Genomic DNA, 20,765 nt, shown 5'->3' on the forward strand with positions numbered 1-20,765 from the left:
CTGAAACTCCACTATCTGAAAATTATATTATAATTTGTATTTAAAAATCCATCACCTAAGAAAACTGTATGAATGTGAGAAAAATGGAATAGCTCCATTTCTGACAGAAATGTTATGAAACGTGTGAACTCAGTCTAGATACATTTTAAAATGTTGGCAGTGAAAGATTGCAAATACAGTATTATAAATCTTCCTTGGCCGTGTATATATAGTACTGTACTTACCGTAAGTTAGTGGGAGCAATGTACCTTCAAGTCATTTTTGATTCCTGCCTACCTAAGGAATTAACCTAGAAACTGGTAGACTGAGCTTTGGTACCACCCTAGGCACAAAGCCTAGGGTGGTACCAGCTCAGGATAGCCCCCGACCTTCTTTCTTTCCGTCGCGAGCTGAAGACGTGGCTCTTTCATCAACTCAACTGATCCATTTGGGGATACACTGTTATAATTTTAAACTGTTTTAATAGGGTTGTTGATTTTAATAGTTTCATTGTGATTTGTATTGGAATTTGTCATTTTGTAAGCTGCCTTGAGTCCCTAGGGAGAAAGGCGGCATATAAATCGCAATAATAAAATAAATAAATAAATAAAACCAGCTCAGTAACCTTGGGCTAGTCATTCCCTCATAGCCCTAGGACGAAAGCAATGGCAAATCACTTCTGAAAACACGTTAGCAAAAAAACTGCAGGGATTATCCAAGCAGACACTAAGAGTCAACATTGATTCAAAGGCATACACACCTACATACACACACATAAATGTAATTGATACATACTATCTCAGATGTGACTGCACTGACTAGACTTCTGATTAATAATGTAGGAAAGTATTTTTCACATACTGCCCTGACAGTTTTTGCAATAATTTATAATTAGAAGTCCTGGGAAAAGAATTATATTAGGCCATATGAGATAGTATCTTTTTTGAAGTAATAATCTTTTAATTATTAATTGGTACATTTTGTTGCTTGGGATTTTTTTAAATTTTATCTGTGATTGGCCAGAAATGGAAACAAATATAGGAGACCTAAGTCAGTGGTCTTGATATACAGCTATATATTATTTGTTATTGATCAAATGTGCTTTAGATTAATCTTCAGCACAACTATACAATCTTCATTCTATTTTTCTTTGATTTCTGAAATCATGACTTTAATGAACATAAGTTGATGCTTTATATTGTCAGATATTGGTCATAGTATGAAATTTCAGGAATTATTTTTTAACTACAGTTTGGGAAACACTTGGTTGAAACTTCACCCATTTTTGTTTGTTTGTTTTCTGTCTTTCTCTGATGACCAAATATTGTATGAGTCAGGTGAGTACTAATCCTTGGAAATACATATTGTTTAAATTGCAACCAACAGATGTGAAGCTAATTCATTCCTTAGGCTTAACAGAGTTATTAAGAGGAGGGTGTTAGCAACGCACAGGGTTGGGCACATTGAACTTGCACTGGAAGAGTCAGCAGCCCTAAAGAAAATATTTCTATTGTTCTAGTGAAACAATATCTTAGCAACCCTGTTGAGTGTACATTTCAAAAGACATGGTGCAGTATAAGAAGTTTCTGTTCTTGTAACCACAGCCTGTAGCTGTGGTTACTGAGGAAAAAATACATAGAAATTCATAATGAAGCTGGGGAGAGAGAAAGTTAACCCATGTTCAAAATAATGTAGCTTACCAGACACACATTACCTTGGAATTTTCCCCCAGTGATGGAATCTGATGTGGCTGATCACATGACCCGTCTGAAGCTCAAACTCCTTGAAAAGGTAGGCTGATTTTTCTACAATTATATCCAAGTATTAACTATCCAGTAATAGGGCAGAAAAAAAATCTATCAAAATGAAAATTTTGGCATAATGAAGATTTTTTCATCATCAGTTAGCTGTCTCATACTGAACATGTCAAGAATGCTATGTATGCATAAATATGTACCTTTTGTCAAGCATTCCTGATACTTTGGGCCTTTCTGCAATTTGTCTTGATTTCCTACCTGCCTATCAGAAAGTCTTACTGTCATAAACTTTACTGTCCTATTGCCAAGCCATATCCTGCTTCTAGTGCCTGTGTTCCGTAAATTACTTTGGAGGAACCAACTGACAAAATTACACAGATACTTGAAAAGTTGCCCAAGAAATGTGTTAGAATAGTGGAGGAAACCCTGCTTTTACACTGGTGTAAAAGGTAAAGGTAAAAGTTCCCCTCGCACATTTGTGCTAGTCATTCCCGATTCTAGGGAGCGGTGCTCATCTCCGTTTCAAAGCCGAAGAGTCAGCGCTGTCCGAAGATGTCTCCGTGGTCATGGCATGACTAAACGCTGAAGGCACATGGAATGCTGTTACCTTCCCACCAAAGTGGTCCCTATTTTTCTACTTGCATTTTTTATGTGCTTTCAAACTGTGGGGTTGGCAGAAGCTGGGACAAGTAATGGGAGCTCACCCTGTTATGTGGCACTAGGGATTCAAACTGCTGAATTTTCGATCGACAAGCTCAGCATCTTAGTCACTGAGCTACCATGTCCATCTTGAGCCACCGCGTCCCTCTCCCTCTACACTGGTGTAGCTAAGGACAATTTTACACTGATTGCTGGCTAGGGTTAAAATATAAAGCAAGTTTACAAGAAAGAAAATGGATGTCAGAGGGCATTGATGCTTTCAGTCCAAGAGGGATGTCTACTCTAATGCTGTATAACAGCAAGTTGAGTTTTATGTCATTTAAGATTTGTCTAATTGTTTCCCGCAGATTCCTTTTCTTAAGAATCAACGTTTTTTTACTATGAAAACTTAACGTGTTAAAATTAATGTGAGAAGTTACAGGTTTTTTTAAAAAAAGAATCGTATTATATTTTTCCACAGAAATTAGAAAATGAACGTGAAAACTTGGATGACTCTGAATCACCCTTCTCTACAAGTAAGCAATTAAAGCATATTTGTACTGGAATTATGTATGATGTCAAGTCATGGATTGCAATAAAGAACTCTGCAAAATTAATCCCATCTGGATTTAATATCTGCCTAAAAATATTTTATCACACCAAGTTTTATTGATCAGGTTACCTAATTAATTGCTAAACATATGGAGGATGAAAGTTAAAAATATCAGCGCAAAAGCATTAATCTAGGATTGCAGGTCTGTGTATATCTACTTGCAGAGCTGTCCTGAAATCTCCATATGGCAGTACTTATCTGTTTATAAGTATGTTGATATAATGTACCCTGTTTCCCCAAAAATAAGACATCCCCTGATAATAAGCCCAATCAGGCTTTTGAGGACATGTATTGAAATAAGCCTCCCCCCCGAAAATAAGCCCTCCCCAAAAAACACAGAGCTGGAAATCAGGTAAGGCAGCAAGAGGAGCCCCATCTTGCTCCACGCGCCCCAAAATAATAAGACCTCGAAAATAAGGCCAAGCGCTTATTTCAGGGTTCAAAAAAATATAAGACAGGGTCTTATTTTCGGGGAAACACGAGTATATTATTTTTATTACTTTTCACTATCTGTTTAATGTGTTTATACTTCATTATTAGCTGCTTGGAGTCCATCAGATCTGGGATAGATTACAAATATTGTTAAATAAATAAATAACAAACATGGATTGGCTTGACTTGCAAAAGCTCTGACCCAAAATATGACCCTCCTTTTCCAGTTCTTTCTCTTGCTTGCAATGTCAGCTTCAAGATCTTCTTTAAGTGGAGTGACAATTTTTGAATTCTGCAGCTTTGTAGTTTTGCTCTCTCTTTTCTCTTCACTCCTTTTTAAATGACATATTAATGTCACCCATATTTTTTTGCAGGGAATTATGACAATTATGGCTATGCCTTACAAAGTGCACTGAGAAGAAGGAAAGACCTTTTACAGCAGCTCAGAGTATGATATCCCTAATTCTTATCATTTTCTTTTAAAAATGGAATAAAATACATCTTCTTCTGCTCACTTTTTACTATGTTAATATGATGTTAATAGAATAGTTTAGTTCTTTGCCAGATAATATTATCAGTTTAGATAAGGTATAGTGGGAATTTAAGAAAAGTAAAAATTCTAGGGAAAAGCAAAGTAATTTTGAGTAGGTAAATTAGGGAGGAGAGGCAAGAAAAACATTTTTGCATCATGATTTTTTTGGGGGGGGGAAAGGAAAATCTCTTATAGCACTTTTAAAGTTTAATAAAATTGGAGGTGGAGTTATGCAGTATGACATCTATTTCCCTACAATATGTTGAATACAATTAATGAAAAGTTTAATGTTCATTTTTTTTTGCTAATGACTAGCAAGAAATGACTATATACTGGAAATGTCTTCAATTTCTGTCTTGTTACAGGTTGGTTTTCTTTAAGCAAATGTATGCGTTTAGAAAAAACTATACTTTGTGTTATAGGAACAAAATCTTTTGGAAGAGATTTCAGTACCACAAAGTTTACCAAGAATTCATAAAAAGTCCTTGAAGCCACATCATATCTACCAAATTCCTCCTCCTCCTCCTCCTCCTCCTTCTCCTCCTCCTCCTCCTCCTCCTCCTCCCCCTCTACCTCAACAACCAAGAATTATCCAGCAAACAGTAAGTGTTTTCTGCTTTATTTCAAGGAGGAACAAAAACTCCCCATCAAACTAATCCAAGCAAAACTAACTGTGGGCACAAATTCATTATATAACAAATCTGGAACATCATTTCATCAGTACATCATGATTTCATAAGATCCCTTGGGGTATTATTGGGTTCCAGATTTTATAACTAGCAACTCAATTGCAGATATTAATGAGAACTGTAATATATTCACTATCTAATTTCTGCATATTAGGCTATGCAGGTTTCTGCATATCAAACAGGCTGAGTTACTTTGTTGTGCCCTGATCAGATGGCAATTCTTGATGAACAAAATTTGCTGGCAGATTTCAATTCCTTAACTAATTACCCTGAAGATGACACCACATATTAATTGGTGAATGGTCCAACAGTGTATACATTAAAGCACTTTAGCACTGGTATGATAAATTTAATATTGAAGATTTAAATAAACTTTACGTTCGATTTGAGTGGAATAATCTGAGATCCCAAAACCCTAGATACAACTCTTAGAATTGTACCAATCATGAACAACTGTAATTTTTAATAGAATTATTAAACACATGGGAAATAATACTCATAAGCATTTATATTGTTACGTTATGTTATGTTTTATGTTATGTTATATACTGTACTGTATTATCAAATCAATTTATATGGTTGCTACAAATGCAATTCTGGACAGCTACCAACATATTAAAACAATAGAAAAAGAAATACAACATAAGTGTTATATTTAAAATGCTTGTGTTGTATTTCTTCTTCTATTGTTAAATTAAATCTAATTTAATTTTTTGTCCCGGTCTTTCCCCACTTCTTTGTAATGATCTTCTTCTATAATGATCTTTTCAATCTTCGTGAACCAGCATGCAATTCTTCAGAACATACAGCTTTGCTAGCCTCTCTTCTCTCTCTTCCTAGCTTTCACTGTTTGTTTGCTCAGTGAATTCTATGTAAGTATAACATTTTAATTGTTTAATATGTTGTCCATTAACTTCATTTAGCTGCAGATATACAGTAACAATGGAGCGACGGTTTACTTTTTGACTATTCTTTTTTTCCATCTTTTTTGTTTTGCAAGTTACCACAGCAACCAGCAACCATAATTCAACAAATACCTTCATATCAGCCACCACTCATTACACAGATTCCAACTCCACAGTCCTTTTCAGTACCCAGATCTGGGAGTATTAAAGAAGGTATTTGTGTTCAAAACTATAGTTCAAAAACTATAACTATGTGTACACTATGTAGGAATAACTCTCATTTAATATAGTAGATCTAATTTCAAGTCCAAGGAAATATATCTAAGATTACAGCATGCTGCAGAGCTACAACCCTATGCAAATTGACTCAGAATTAAGTCCACTGGACAGAACTTGGACAGGATTGTTGATAGGGCTCCTATCTATGTACACAAATTTAAGAGTAAGATTGGTTAGATTCAGGGAGACTAACAAGATTTTATTTCTTCCATTCAATTGTGTTCGATTCTCAGACACTAAACAAGTCCCTGTAGTTTTCTTGGCAAAGTTTTTCAGAAGTGGTTTGACCTTGCCTCCTTCCTAGGGCTGAGAGAGAGTGACTGGCCCAAGATCACCCAGCTGGCTTTGAGCCTAAGACAGGAATAGAACTGACAATCTCCTAGTTTCTAGCCTGGTGCCTTAACCACTAGACCTATAATGGCGAACTTATGGCACGTGTGCCCAAAGTGGCATGCGAAGCCATGTCGCCCAGCATGCGTGGCCTTGCCTGTTTGTCTTTTAGGTTTCTGGTGTGTATCCGCATGTGATGATCAGCTGTCCTTCATTCACACGGCAGTGCCGAAAACCAGAGTGTGCATGGGCGCCGGCCAGCTGATTGTCGGGTGCACATGCGCCAGAACTCGGAAGTTTGGCTTTTCCAGAGCGCGATCCCTTTGTGTGTGTGGCAATGCCGAAAACCGGCCTGCACATGCATGCCGGCCAGCTGATCGTCGGACATGCATACACACTAGAATCTGGATATCGGCTTTTCTGGAGCGTGGTCCTGACAAGTGCGCGCGCACGTTTCCACACGATGGCTCACCATCACTGCACTAGACTAAACTGGGTCTCAACTTTTAAGTAAAATGGCATAAAGAATGCCAAATATTTTTTTTAAATTTTCCGACTTACAAGGTTTGGGGATGCAATTTAAAAAGTAAAGAGTAGCTATGGAAAGTCTGGTTGAATAAGAGGAGCTTACTTTACTCTTCTTTACTGATATAACCTGTGTCTGTGTCTGTATTATGTACTGGATAAATTTAATACATGCAACAAAACAAGGACTTGTGGATAAGATAGTGGCACCAAGTGACAGGAAATTTAGATCTGCACACAAGTGCTAATCTTAAATTATAATCAGACAATCTAAATAAATACCGTAAATAAAGGGACAGAAAAGGTGAAGTCACACCACTGACCAATGTAGCTTTGAAAAGAAATAAAACCATTCATGGCACTTTCCCTGACAACTTTACCATACTGGCAGGGATGTCGCAAAATGGCAGGCATAAGCAACAGAAGGTAGAATGGTGTCTTCCCACCTTTATTATTTTTACATAACTCAATGACGCCTGAACATATTCAACAAACCTTCCTCCTCCTATTTTCCCCACAATGATAACCCTGTGAGGTGGCTTTTAAGGCAAAGGCAGGACTTGAACTCACAGTCTTTTGCTTTCTAGCCTGGTGTCTTAACCACTAGACCAAATTGGCTACCATAATGGCATGCACGGGGCAGTTGTCTTCAGCCTGGGATCTTGGTTCAGGTGCAGAGAATAGCTGAGAAAACTTGTCCAAAGATGTGGCTGCTTTAAGGAGCTACAAAAGATGCTACTTGAGCACTCTGCACACTCTAAATAAACATATATTACTCTGATATAAGGTAGGCAAGTAGCTAAGAACCTGCTTGGTTTTTTTTCATTCAATTGAAAGATTTATGATGTCCTTTCCTAGATTCTGTCTGGACAGTCTTTGAAAATAAAGGAATTGTTGAACTAATTATTTCCTTCTTTGTTGAAGAACTCTGTGTACATCTGTAGTACGACCACTGTGTGGTACGACCACTGTGTTACTTCCAAGTTGTTAACATGTGCTATTGTAATACTTTTAAAGTATAGATTTGGCAGCTCAGCTAATACTAGGCTGCTTGTTTTTTTAAAAAGGCATTGATCTGAGAGATTATGCTGTTCAAATGGCTGTACTTCACCCTTTGAATTACATTATGTTCTCCATTATAACCATAGGATGGTCTTGAATTGTCTTTTATCCGTTATAGATATGGTAGAAATGATGCTAATGCAAAATGCACAGATGCATCAAATCATTATGCAGAACATGATGCTGAAATCCTTACCACCAACATATTCACCAACTAGTGGGTACGGGGTCCCTATGCTTCAACATGGACAACAGGTAATAACTATTTAGTCTGAATCGTATCTGTACATTTTATTATTATTATTATTATTATTATTATTATTATTATTATTATTATTATTTAAATTTGTATACCGCCCTTCTTTCGGACTCAGGGCGGTGAACAGCCAGAATAAAAACATCTATACACAAAAGTTAAAATAATTATTTAAAACTAATTAAATAAAATTTTGGCCCATAATTTAAAACATATCAATTAAAAATCAGTATCAAACGTTAAAACCAACATGAAATCAGGCCAGCCCGGCTAGCTGAAAAAAGTAAGTTTTTAGGGCCCGACGAAAAGTCCGGAGCTCTGACATCACTCGTATCTCTGGAGGTAGATCGTTCCAGAGGGTAGGCTCTCCCCCTGGAGGTCGCCAGCCGACATTGTCTGGCCGACGGCACCCTGAGAAGGCCCTCTCTGTGGGAGCGAACCGGCCAGTGGGAGGCAACTGGTGGCAGAAGGCGGTCCCGTAAGTACCCTGGCCCTAAGCCATGGAGCGCTTTAAAGGTGGTCACCAACACCTTGAAGCGCACCCGGAAGTCCACTGGAAGCCAATGCAGCTCGCGCAGGAGAGGTGTCACGTGGGAGCGCCCCGTCGCTCCCATAATCCCCCGCGTGGCCGCATTTTGCACCAGTTGGAGCCTCCGGGTGCACCCCAAAGGGAGCCCCATGTAGAGAGCGTTATTTATGTGTGCTAATCATTTTAATGGTCAGCGTCATTCGAACTGAGATTCTTAAAAGGATGAATTATAGTATACAGATAGTTCTCATTTAGGGACCACAATTAGGACTGGCAGCTCTGTCATTAAGCAGAGTGGTGGTTAATTGGCAAATCACACAAGCGGGACTGCGCTTTCATTTTCCCCACTCCCCCACTTCTGAAATGCTCAGCCCAACACTGGTATAATTAGCAAGAAAGGAATTTATGTTTCTAGTTACAATCATTGGAGCGGAAGAGATTACACATGAGTAAGTAAGAAGGCACATTATGGGAAATATACATCAAATGGAATGCACTGGCACCAGGAGTCACAAGTGTACCACATAAACAGCCTGCTGTATTCCTCATTGTGTGCCTGCTTACTTCTTATACTCCCTTCCACTCCATTCTCTCTACTGTGGGGGAGGGGGACTAGCAATTTCTGTAGGCAATCTCCTCTGTATCTGACCCTTTTTTCACCTTTTTTTTTCCAATTTGAAACCTAAGTTTTACAATACTTAAAAATTTCAGTACTGAAACTGCATGCACCAATATACTGTAGTAGTTTTGGCCAACTTCAAAAGTATAAGTATATTGCATTTCCAATCAAAACAAGTGAAAGCATTATACAATGAAATGTTTTGTGCTTCTTCCAACATGAAAGATTGGCCCTCCCTGAGTGGAGTTTCTTATGGTGGGAAGTGAGTTTGTCACCGATTTATTAATGTATTTTGTGAGTCTGAAACAAAGGAGAAAAAATGGATAAAACCATAAGCTTCAAATCAATATCGAAATCATGGCATCATTTGACTTGATGTATTTAATATATTATCCTGATTTTTTAAAAAAATATCTGCAGTTTACTGCTCCTATTCCAACAAGAGTGGAGAAATCACGACCATCAACTATACATCATCATCACTATACATCTTTAGGAGCACCAGTTATTCCTTCTCAAAGTGGCTTCCCCATGTGGCCATTAGTTCTGCAACCTGGTCTTAGCCCACAACTGGAAGGTTTCCCATCTGAAGTACATAATCTGCCCATTCCAGTTAATGCATCACACACGTAAGTCAAGAGTTTGCCACAGTAGGAAAACTGGTTTCGAAGTTTTCTAAGACATTGGTTCTATTTGTTCCCTTTTTACAGTATTCCAGTTCAGGTACATTTCTTTATGTATTAGCCATAAAGAATCACAGAGAAACAACAATAAGTTGTTGTGAAATATCAAAAGTCATTTTTTCAGGAATAGCAAGTTCTGTTATATTCCCTATAGCAAGTCATATTTGAGTTACTTTCAATTGCTCAAAGGTGCACTAAAAGGAAAAAATAGATAAATCATATAAAGTTAGATCGTTGTGTAAATATGTATTTCTAACTACACATTTTCCTTCCCAAAGTGTGCCACCTCACAGACTGCTTGGATTACCTTTGGGTTTGTAGATTCCATAGCAACAATCTAGAAAAGGTAATTTGAGTGCAGACTTCCTGTATTTATATCAGGGCTACGTCAGCATGCCAGATTAGCCCTTTTCTGCCTGCTAACTCAATAGATTTGAGATGTTTTTAATTGTTCAACTAGGCACAACTAACAGTAACAGTGATGTTCCTCAGCTTGCCCTATCGGGCTTCTCTCATAACCTTGAGAGCTTTTCTGCTTTCATAAAGTGTGAGCAGAATAAAGATGAACAATCCTGAATCTAGGAAAGTCCCCTTTAGATTTATAGGAGTACAAACACATTGACTAGACATGGTGGGAATTATAGCCCAAAACCCCTTGAAGCTTGAGTTTGGACATTTCCAAATCTGTATCACCTATTGAGGAGGAAAGTAAGCAAGCATCTTTTTCCAATTATTGTACAGCATAGGAGTTCTGGTTGCATCTTCTTGCATGAAACTTTTGTTTGTTCAGCTGATCATTTTGTAGTAAGATTCTCCTGGAACAGCTGGTATAGAGAACTCCTGTTAGGGAGAACTAATCTGCATATTAGATAATGTAAGCTTATAAGGACAAAGCTGTAAGTTCCCACAGATTCTACTACAGAATTTATACTAGACCCATTTGATGTGTTTGGTACCATAACTGTGCAGCAATATTTGCTGAGTTCAGAATGTGAATGAAAATAACATGTGGAGAATGGATTGGAGTGTATTATGTGTCTTCTGAATGATTCCAGATAAAATATTGGCCCCAAAAGAAGCTGAGAAAATTTTCTTTTATTTGGAATGGCCCCGTCAGCACCTAGAGTTATATTTTTAATAATTTTTTGGATACATATTTTATTTTCCACCAGAATTAAGATGATGATGAATAGCTTATATAGTTTATCATTCTACCTCTGGCTATTCCTATGATTTTTAATTTTAAAATTAGATTAGTATGCTGCCTTTATAGAATTATTTATTTTATAATTTATACAATAATAGAAAAATATGTGAATTTATAGAAAGCCTATGATGCAGGCATAGTACTGTAAATAGTAAAACATAATGAATAGACATACGCAATTGATTTCAATTATTAATGAACTTCTTGACACTATAAAGATTTTATTCATGAAACTATCTGAGATGCAAGATTTTGGAGCTAGAGAGAAGGAAAGAGAATTTTAGTAGCATATATAAACTCGTTTTCCAAATTAGTTTTTTAGTTCCTTTCTTTGTACCCCTCCATAACTGTAGAAGTACACTATTACCTTGCTTAAATATTGTATACACGCTAACTGGTTTCTCTTACAGGTGGCTTGCAAAGGGGCAATGAGTACCTAATTAAAAGCATTGGAGCTCTCTCATCTGATACTTCACTTCGCTGCAGATAGACAGAAATTATGCACATTTGCTGAGAACATAGGATTTCCAGTGAGCATAAAATTTCCACCTGATACAACAGACTTATGCATCAATTTTATTTGAGCTATACTACGTGATAAATATTGTGCACCATATCCTGTTCATTCATGTTACAGACATGAAAGAGGAGGAAGAATGCCATAGGAAAATAAGGAAAAGTGCCAGCATCCATACTGGCCATACTGGAAGCTATGAGTTACATAGCAGCAGTCATATGATAATAATTAGGAAGTGATGGAGACACCTTTGCGCATTGTTCAATCCACCTAACAACATTTAAAATAGGATGTAATCAACAGGGCCTTTCACTGCAAGGCTGTCTACCGGAGTGGTCGAACTAGGAGTTGATGGGAAATCACTGCTCTAATTACCCCAAAACAGGGAAGAAGGGGTAGCATGGAGCATAGTGGCACAATTCTTCTCAAACAATGGAAATAGTGTTTGGTCATACAGACAGAGTAATAAAGCTAAGGAAGCCAGAACTGTTGTAAAAGTGCATTGACTAGGGCATCAGGAGCAGCAAAACAAGCTCTATGAGACAGAATAGGAAGAAAATAGTTGTAGTTTAGCTAGCAAGAGTGTCATCATATGCAAAAGAAAAGGGGGCCCCAGAAATCAAAACTATTGTGCTGGCTATTGTGCTGGCTAAATTCTTCTGTTGCAAAATAATAGAGAAGCTATGAGGCACTCATCATCCCTTTTCTTTTGTGCACGTTAAATAATTCTGGGTTATATGTGCAGAATGTCCAAAGTTTAAAACTGCTAGAGCTTCTCAACAGGAGTGGCTTGGAGCCTTCTTTGCTATCTGAAAACATTATTGTTCTTTAGTGTCAGGCCCAAGCCCAAAGACAACAGAGTGAAATCCAATTGACTCCAATTCTTTATTTGCTTACATGTAATAGAAAAAATCGTGCTAGACTACAGCTATAATCTTCTAATCTAATAAATACAGAGAGAGAGATTCTAGGGTATAACCATCCTGACGCTATCCAGTCACCAAATGAACTGTTTTAAATCCTGGAATCCTGGGAAAAAGTTAATGCTGCCAGCCAGTGAATTTACTTCAGCAGCAGATCCAGTCCGTTCAGAGACTGAAAAAATCCTTGTCCTTTTCTTAATAATGACAATCCTACATTTTACATTCAGCTGTAGTTCTACAAGATCAAAATCCCTTTCAATCATTTTCCTGTCTTCCACTCCTGGAAAGTGGAAAGCTCTCCAACCTCCTCATGTTAATCAAGAGATCTGAAAGGGAACTGAACCTGTCCTTCTTTGAATGCAAGTACAGCTCTGTGCATGATCCAGGACCTAAATAAATCAGCTCTGTGCATGATCCAGGACCTAAATAAATCAGCTCTGTGCATGATCCAGATTGTACTGACAGCTGTATTTGCCTTTAAGTAAACATTAGAACTCCCTTTCAGACCTATCACCTGAAGCATGCATGACAGTTGGAGAAATTGGGGCAGGGTTGAATGTTACCCATCCTCCCCTAACTTTGAATTTTTCTCCGTATTCAAGTTCCTGAATAAGATTTGTATTTCTTATGAAATTCTGTCAATTAGAAGCAATTTACAGAACAGAGGTCCTTCCAGTCAGTCTCAAAACTTCTGTCTCTCGAGATCTACGTTTCAGTATTATGCATGCAATATTGCAGAAAAGAAAGTTTCTCTGATGGTTCAGGCCACTTGTTATCAAATATAGCAAGAGGATGGGTATATGGAGAAGAGTTACAACAGTGATATAAGCAGCAGGCAATCTTCCAATTGTGAGCAATGAGTTACTATGTGTCTCATGGAAACAAAGGAAGATGGCATGCCCAGGCTTTGGGAGGCTCTGGTTTCTTAATGTTTAAACATCAACAATGCTTTCTGAATCTTTCTTTTTCCCCAAATGGAATGATATTGTGTTTTGTTTTGTTTTTGTTCATGACACTTTGCTACCAAAACCAGCAACAAACCAGGAAGTTGTTAAGTGAGATTCGCTCCATTTTATGACCTTTTTTTGCCACAGTTGTTAAACAAATTACTGCAGTTATTAACTGAATCTGGCTCCCCCCCCTTGACTTTGCTTGTTGGAAACCAACTGGGAAATTTACAAATGGAGATCACATGACCCCAGAATGTGCAATTATCATAATACATGCCAGTTGGCAAGAGCCCAAATTTTGATCACATGACCATGGGGATGCTACAATGGTCATAAGTGTGAAAACTGATTATAAGTCACTTTTTTCAGTGCCACTGTAATTTTGAATGTCACTAAATGAATGGTGGTAAGTCAAGGATTACATAAATGGCCCTCAAGTTTCCACTTATGAGTTCTGCTTTGGAGCATGAATTTGCTCCTGAGCAATGCCTGTCCCTGAGCATCCCGAACTCTGTATGTGAGGTTTGCAGTTCTTCAATAATTGTCTCTTGAGTGATTTGACAGAATCCATGTTAAAGTTTTAGAAGATCAGATGTTAGTGATAGCTCAAGTTCTTGAATGGGAAGTCAATATACTCTCAGGCCAAATGTCTTTCCTTTAGGGCTCTCAGATTGTGACTGCAAAACTTTAGGTGACTACTAGGTGGCAGCAGAGGCCTGCATGAAAGTCCAAGTCTGAATTTATGGCTGGATGTTTGCAGGACAGATGTTAGCCTTTTTTGTTTGTTTGTTTCTATTGTTCTCCATTTTGTATTGTAAGTGTATGTGAAATGGGAATTGAGATATCTAATACCCAGCTGTGTGATGGTCTCTTTGATTATCTGCAGTAATGTGTATAGGATGAGAGTATAAATTCACGGTACCATTTACAGGTACCATTTTTTTCCTACATTGACATTCTGCAAAATTCAACAAAACATACAATATTTACAGTTATTATAAATTCCGAAATTAAAGACACTGGAAAGATAAGGAGATGGGGTTATGGACCACCAAGAAGATTGGCAAAAGTTTGGTGTAGTGGTTAAGGCACTAGGCTAGAAAGCGCAGACCATGAGTTCAGGCCTTGTCTTATCCATGAAAGCAAGCCCAACTCACCTCATAAGGCTGTTGTTATTGGGAAAATAGGAAGAGGAAGGTGTGTTGGATATGCTCACCACTTTGTGCCATTTGTAAAAATAATAAAGGCGAGGTATAAATACATTTTAAAAAAGCAGTAGTGGAAAGAGTCTGAGAAAATTGGGTTCTCGGCCAGTCCACCCAACTGCACTGGAAACAAGCCAACACCAGAACGGAATAAAGCAGTTGCAATCCTTTAATTAGGTTCAGCACAGCAAACACAGGCAGGAGAAAGGCACAAGCCGGAAACAAGGTTTAAAGTTAGCGCTACACGCAATCGCAGTGTAGCGCCTTTTATATACACAGCAATAAATCAAGTGGCAATTAAACAGTTAACATCACCCCTCCTTCCCCTAGCTGGCCTGAAGGAGGAGCACAATAAATCAATTAACAATCAAACAGTCAACATCATCCCTCCTTCCTCAAGCTGGCCTGTAGGAGGAGCGCGTCTCTGTTACAGCACAAGGCAGCGTCATCTGCAAACACCATGCCCCCCCCATCTCCGATGAAAGAGTTCGCTTCGTTTTGTGTGCGGGTGGTAAAGACTTCTCAAACAGCTGATGACACGCCCTCGGAGAGTCCAACAGCTCGCCCCCTCCTCGTCGTCCTCCCTAGTGATGGCGAGACCCAACCGAGGCTCGACAGGGGTATTAGGTTTGTGGGAAGATGCTTAGAAGATGTGGTAGCACTGTGAATTTTTATAATACCAATTTTTACTCTTGCACAAGAGTAGAAGCAGCAAGAATTTGTAGTTGAACAAATATAACTCAAATTCTGGTACCTAATTTTCTACCAATATTACATCTCAAACAGAAAACCTTAATTACAGGATTGCATTGTAATTTTTTTTTAAATTTTATTTGCATCTGTTCAGTCTGATACATTTTGTTTTTTCCTGGGATTACAGTTCCAACCATTAAATTAATGGGGTGATTGGAAAAACTAAATCATTCAAAAGCATCTATAAATGCATTTTTCTGTGCTTGTTTCACCAATTTATATTATAAATTATTATATTATTCTCATGTAAGATTAAAATATTGTGTACTCAGAAGTCAAAATAAATAAACCATATTCTCGATAAAGAAACACTGAAGTTTAGTATTTCTTTGATATTACTGCCCTATTTTACATGCATAGCCAAAAAAGAACAAACAGAATAAAGTGTTGTTGCTTTTCAACATTGATTGTGTGGCCATTTTAGGAGGGGGATTAAAAGATCAAGAATGCATCTGACACAACTCCTCCCCCCCTTGTGCTGGCATTGTGATTTTCAGGGATGTAGATAAGGGTTGGGGGAGATCTTGTATCACAATGATACAACATTGTCATTGTAATTTTGGCTTGCTGCATACACCATTTTCACGGGCTGAACATTAAAATACATGAAGTTGGAGAGTCAGCTATTGCACTCAATAACACAATTGGTTTACAAATTACAAGTCACAAGTGGTGTTAGATAGGGCGAATGAGGATCCAGGAGCCAGGTCAAAGTGAACTCTTTAATGTACAGTGAGAATCCAGCAACTTTACAATCTAACAGCTCTCCTTATATAACTACTTGCCAAGTGTGTTAGCCAATGATCATCGAGCTTTTTCCTGCTCTAATTTTTCCTCCAAAATTAGATACATAACACTCCTCCCTCCCAGAAGGCATTGTACCAAGTATTTACATACATAATCGCGCTAATGACTAGGGCATTCCCTGATTCTAGTTGACCTGCGCAATTCAGTTTGAGGCGGAGATCTGGGCTGGTCGGACGGACTCTGTCTCTCCCAGCCCAGCCAATGGAACCTCCTGGAATTTCTCATGGGCGGCACAGATTTCAGGTGGGCCTGGCTTCTCGTGGAGGAGGTGCTGGACACCAAAGTCCTCAGGTAAGGCTTCTGGCCACTTCAGGTTTGAGTTAGCTGTTGGAGTAACAATTGGTGAGTCAGGGACTGGATCGGGGTGGGTTCTAAAATTTTTTACTACCGGTTCTTTGAGCATGGTTTATTTTGTGGGTGTGGCTTGGTGGGTAATGTGACTGGGTGGGCGTGGCCAACTTTTTTTTTTTTACTTTTAAAAGCATTTTTTTCTACAACCTTAAGAGGTTGCAGAAAACAATGCTTTGAAAAGCTTCTGCCGATCAGGCAACACAGCTGGGATCATCAGAGGCTTTTCAAAGCATTTTTTTTACCACCTCTTCGGCCAAAGTGATTGCAGAAAACAATGCTTTGAAAAGCCTCTGCCGATCAAGCAACTCAGCTGAGATCATCAGAGGTTTTTCAAAGCATTTTTTTTACCACTTCTTTGGCCGAAGAGGTTGTAGAAAGAATGCTTTTAAAAGTAAAAAAAAAAAAAAAGCCTCTGATGAGGTGGGTGGGGTAAGCGACCAGCAACCGGGCCAGGGACCGGTTCGGGGGCATGGCCAGCCAATATTACCAGTTCTCAGAACTACTACAAATTTTTACTACCGGTTCTTGTGAATCGGTGCAAACCGGGAGCAACCCACCACTGGACTGGATTGTACTTGTATTCTGGTTCGTTGAGCTCTGCCTGGGCAATACGCTTTCTTAATTGATCTATATGCCTTCGCCACACTTTCCCATTACTAACTTCCACAATATATGACCGGGGGCCAGTGATTTCACGAATATGCCCAGCTACCCAGAGGGTTCCCTGCGCATAATTTCTTGCGAATACAGTGGACCTTATGGGGAAAATCCTGGTCCTATTTTCGGCTTCCATATACCCCTCAAGTGAGTAATTGGGATGGACCCATTAGGAGTTCTGCCGGGCTTCTTCCCGTTGCCATGCATGGGGTAACATGTTGTGCCACTAGAAAAGTGTCAATCCTGGCCTGCCAATCCCCTGGGCCAAGTCTGGCCAAGGCCTCTTTGGCCGATCTGACCATCCTTTCAGCTTGACCATTACTGGCTGGATGAAAAGGTGCTGTGAGGGCGTGTCGGACCCCAATTTCAGCCAGGTACCCCTCAAATTGCATAGCCATGAATTAAGGCCCATTGTCCGAGACCAGGGTGTCTGGTAGGCCATGCGTGGTGAATAGCCTCCAGAGTGCCTTAACTACAGCCTCCGCAGTGGTGGAGTGCATTAGGATGACCTCCAGCCACTTAGAATAAGCGTCCACTACGAAAACCTTGCCGGGACCCAGGGAATGGAGTAGGTGTTGCACAATAGGGACAGGATAGGTGCTCTGCTGTAGAGCTTTATTGAGGGTGCACTTATAGTCAGTGCATATGTGCACTGACCCGTCAGCTTTAATTGGAGTGACTATCGGGGTCTCCCATTTTGCCCGGTCGACTGGCACTAGTATACCCTGGCTTATGAGCTTGTCCAGCTCCTGGTCTATCTTAGGTTTAAGCGCAAATGGCACTCTTCTCGCTTTCAGTGTAATGGGGGCTATCTGGGGATCCAGATTAAAAGAAATAGGAGTCCCCACATACTTGCCAAGGCGGTTGTCGAAAACATCCTGAAATTTGCGGAGCAAGTTGTCTGCCAGGCTGCTGGTGACGGAATGGATACCAGTCACTTCCATGCCCAGGGCCTTGAACCAGTCAAGTCCGAGAAGGCTTGACAGACGTCCGCTGACCACGGTGATTGGCAACCACTTGTTGAACTTGCCAAATTTCACCTGGAATGTCCCATAGCCTTCCACAGGGATGCGATTTCTCTGGTAATCATTCAGTCTTAGACGCTGACGTTTCAGCTGGTGTTTCTGTAGTTTCGGAATGGCCGCCTTTAGTTCGGCCCAGGACATGATTGTGATAGATGAGCCAGTGTCTATCTCCATTTGTCATGGCGATCCCTCAATCTTGACTGTCACATGCAGTTTCTGCTCCGGGGATGTGGTAGCCTGGCTGATGTGACTCTGGAACATCTCGGGGGTATTATCATAGGCGCTTCTCCTCTGGAGGTTGTTCCCATCCCTCTTGGGGGGTCGTGGTTGGCCAGCCTGGCTGGTAGCCATTCGCTGCCTGTGGTTGGATGGTTGAGTCACCCTGCAAACTCGCGCCAAATGCCCTTTCTTATTACATTGCCTGCAGATGGCATCTTTGAAACGGCATGTCTGCCTCTGATGAAACCCCCCACAGCTAGCACAGCTCTGTTTCTGGTCGTCAATATCGTTCTGCTGCTTGCTCTCTGTTTTGAATACTTCTTCCTCGCTTTCTTCAGCACTGTCGGTTTGAGCTGATTCACTATGGATGATTTTTGTGCCGCCTGGGGTGGTGCTTGCTGCTGCAGAGACTCTGCTGCTTTATTCGACGATTCATGTGCTCTGACTTCATCTAGGGCCGTGTTGGCAAACCTATGGCATGCGTGCCAGAAGTGGCACGCAGAGCCATGTTGCCTGGCATGCGTCGTGTCGCCCATTCCTCTTCCGGGTTTCCAGGGTACGCATGAGCACCAGCCAGCTAGTCTGCAGGTTACTGGTGCGCATGCGTGCATGACAATCAGCTGGCCTTTAGTGCAGGTGCGCACCGGCCATGCCATTGTTGCCCGCATACAGCCCCGGGATATCCACCCCTTGCCAGCCAGGAGCACTGCCACCAGTCACTCCCCTATGCCTGGCTGCCTGCTTGCCTCATCACCGCCACCATGAGGAAAGGCCCTGCAGCTGCGCTGCCTGGAATCCATGTGGGCTGGCGCAGGGAGAGGACAGATATGGCTGCCTGGAGTGTGAGGGTGGCAGGAGGAGGAGCTGCTGCTGCCTTGTAGCCAGCGCAACCAGCCTGCTGTTGCAGCCTGCCACCACCCTCTCTCCCCCGCCAGCTGCTCCTGCCACCGCTGGAGAAGGGGAGCGCAAGAACCACCACCGCTGGGTGCAAGGGGGTGGTGGGAAGGATCTGCGGTCTGGGGCTTCCCTGTCTCCGCACCCGAGCAGGCTGTTCAGGTGAAAGAAAAAGCTGTTGCCGGCTCCAGACCTGGTGGTCCACAAGCTCAGCCCAAGCTTTACAAGCCGCTGTCTTAACCACGCAGCCTTGCCAGATCACCAAACAGCCCACCGTGTAGGCACAGCAAGAATCGGCTGGCCCAAACAGCCCTGCCTCGGAATAACAAAGACAACACCATCCCCACCCCCCTTTCCACCTGGTACAAGGGGGTGGGGGAAGGATCTGCTTTCGGAGCTTCCCTGTCTCCCCAGCCAAGCAGGCTGTCCAGGGGCAGGGATTGAAGCCCCCACTTGCTGCTTGTTGCCCCAGCGCAAGAATCGGCTCCGCTGGGTACAAGGGGGTGGGGGGAAGGATCTTCTTTCGGGGCTTCCCTGTCTCCCCACCTGAACAGGCTGTCCAGGGGAAGGAAAAAGCCACTGCCAGCTCCAGACCTGGCAGCCCGCAGGCTCAGCCCGAGCTTTACAAGCCGCTGTGGCACAACAAGAATCGGCTGGCCCAAACAGCCTCGGAATAACAAAGACATCGCCGCCTCCCCCCTTTCCACCTCCTCCAGAAAAGGGCTAAGTGGGTCGCTCCCACCCACCCCCTCATTCTTCATTCATTGTGGTGTGAAGGGGGAAAAAACCCACAGGAAATCCTGCTCCTGGTGCTGCCAGGGAAGAGGCACCGCAAGAACCACTGTTGCCAGGTGCAAGGGGATGGTGGGAAGGATCTGCTGTCTGTGGCTTCCCTGTCTCCGCACCCGAGCAGGCTGTCCAGGGAAAGGGATTGAAGCCCCAGCCCACTGCTTCTGGCGCTGGCACCCCCTCATCCCTGGCAACAGCGGTTCTTGCGGTGCCTCTTCCCTGGCAGCACCAGGAGCAGAAAGCAGATCTTTCCCCCCACCCCCTTGTACCCAGCGGAGCCGGTCATTGTGCTGCCAGAAGCAGCAAGTGGGGGCTTCAATCCCTGCCCCTGGACAGTCTGCTTGGCTGGGGAGACAGGGAAGCCCCGAAAGCAGATCTTTCCCCCCACTCCCTTGTACCCAGTGGAGCTGGTCATTGTGCTGCCAGAAGCAGCAACTGGGGGCTTCAATCCCTGCTCCCAAAAGCCCAAAACAAGTCGCGGTAGGGGCGGCATGAAGCGCATGTGGGGGACTGCGCATGCGCAATGCAGAACGTATGCATGGGGGAGTGTGCGCAATGTGGGGCGCATGCATGGGGGTGTCACGTGTGCATGCGCACGCGTGAGGGATCGCATTGCATTAATAGTGCTGGCACGCGCAG

The 20,765-nt window shown here is 41.4% G+C and overlaps 1 protein-coding gene across 1 annotated transcript; it reads left to right on the top strand.

Annotated features, from left to right (window-relative positions):
• The first annotated feature begins 1,539 nt into the window (after nucleotides 1-1,539).
• C1H21orf58 (chromosome 1 C21orf58 homolog) lies at nucleotides 1,540-14,724 on the top strand. Its single transcript, XM_034426864.3, has 9 exons — nucleotides 1,540-1,770; nucleotides 2,857-2,911; nucleotides 3,795-3,868; nucleotides 4,375-4,554; nucleotides 5,642-5,759; nucleotides 7,861-7,997; nucleotides 9,567-9,775; nucleotides 10,108-10,175; nucleotides 11,447-14,724. Exons 1-8 carry the CDS (start codon nucleotides 1,714-1,716, stop codon nucleotides 10,148-10,150), a joined length of 873 nt encoding a protein of 290 aa, XP_034282755.2. The 5' UTR covers nucleotides 1,540-1,713; the 3' UTR covers nucleotides 10,151-10,175; nucleotides 11,447-14,724.
• The last annotated feature ends 6,041 nt before the right edge of the window (nucleotides 14,725-20,765 follow it).

The sequence above is a fragment of the Pantherophis guttatus genome, chromosome 1 (assembly GCF_059756535.1).
Source record: "Pantherophis guttatus breed Tessera chromosome 1, ASM5975653v1, whole genome shotgun sequence".
Taxonomy (NCBI): Eukaryota; Metazoa; Chordata; class Lepidosauria; order Squamata; family Colubridae; genus Pantherophis; species Pantherophis guttatus.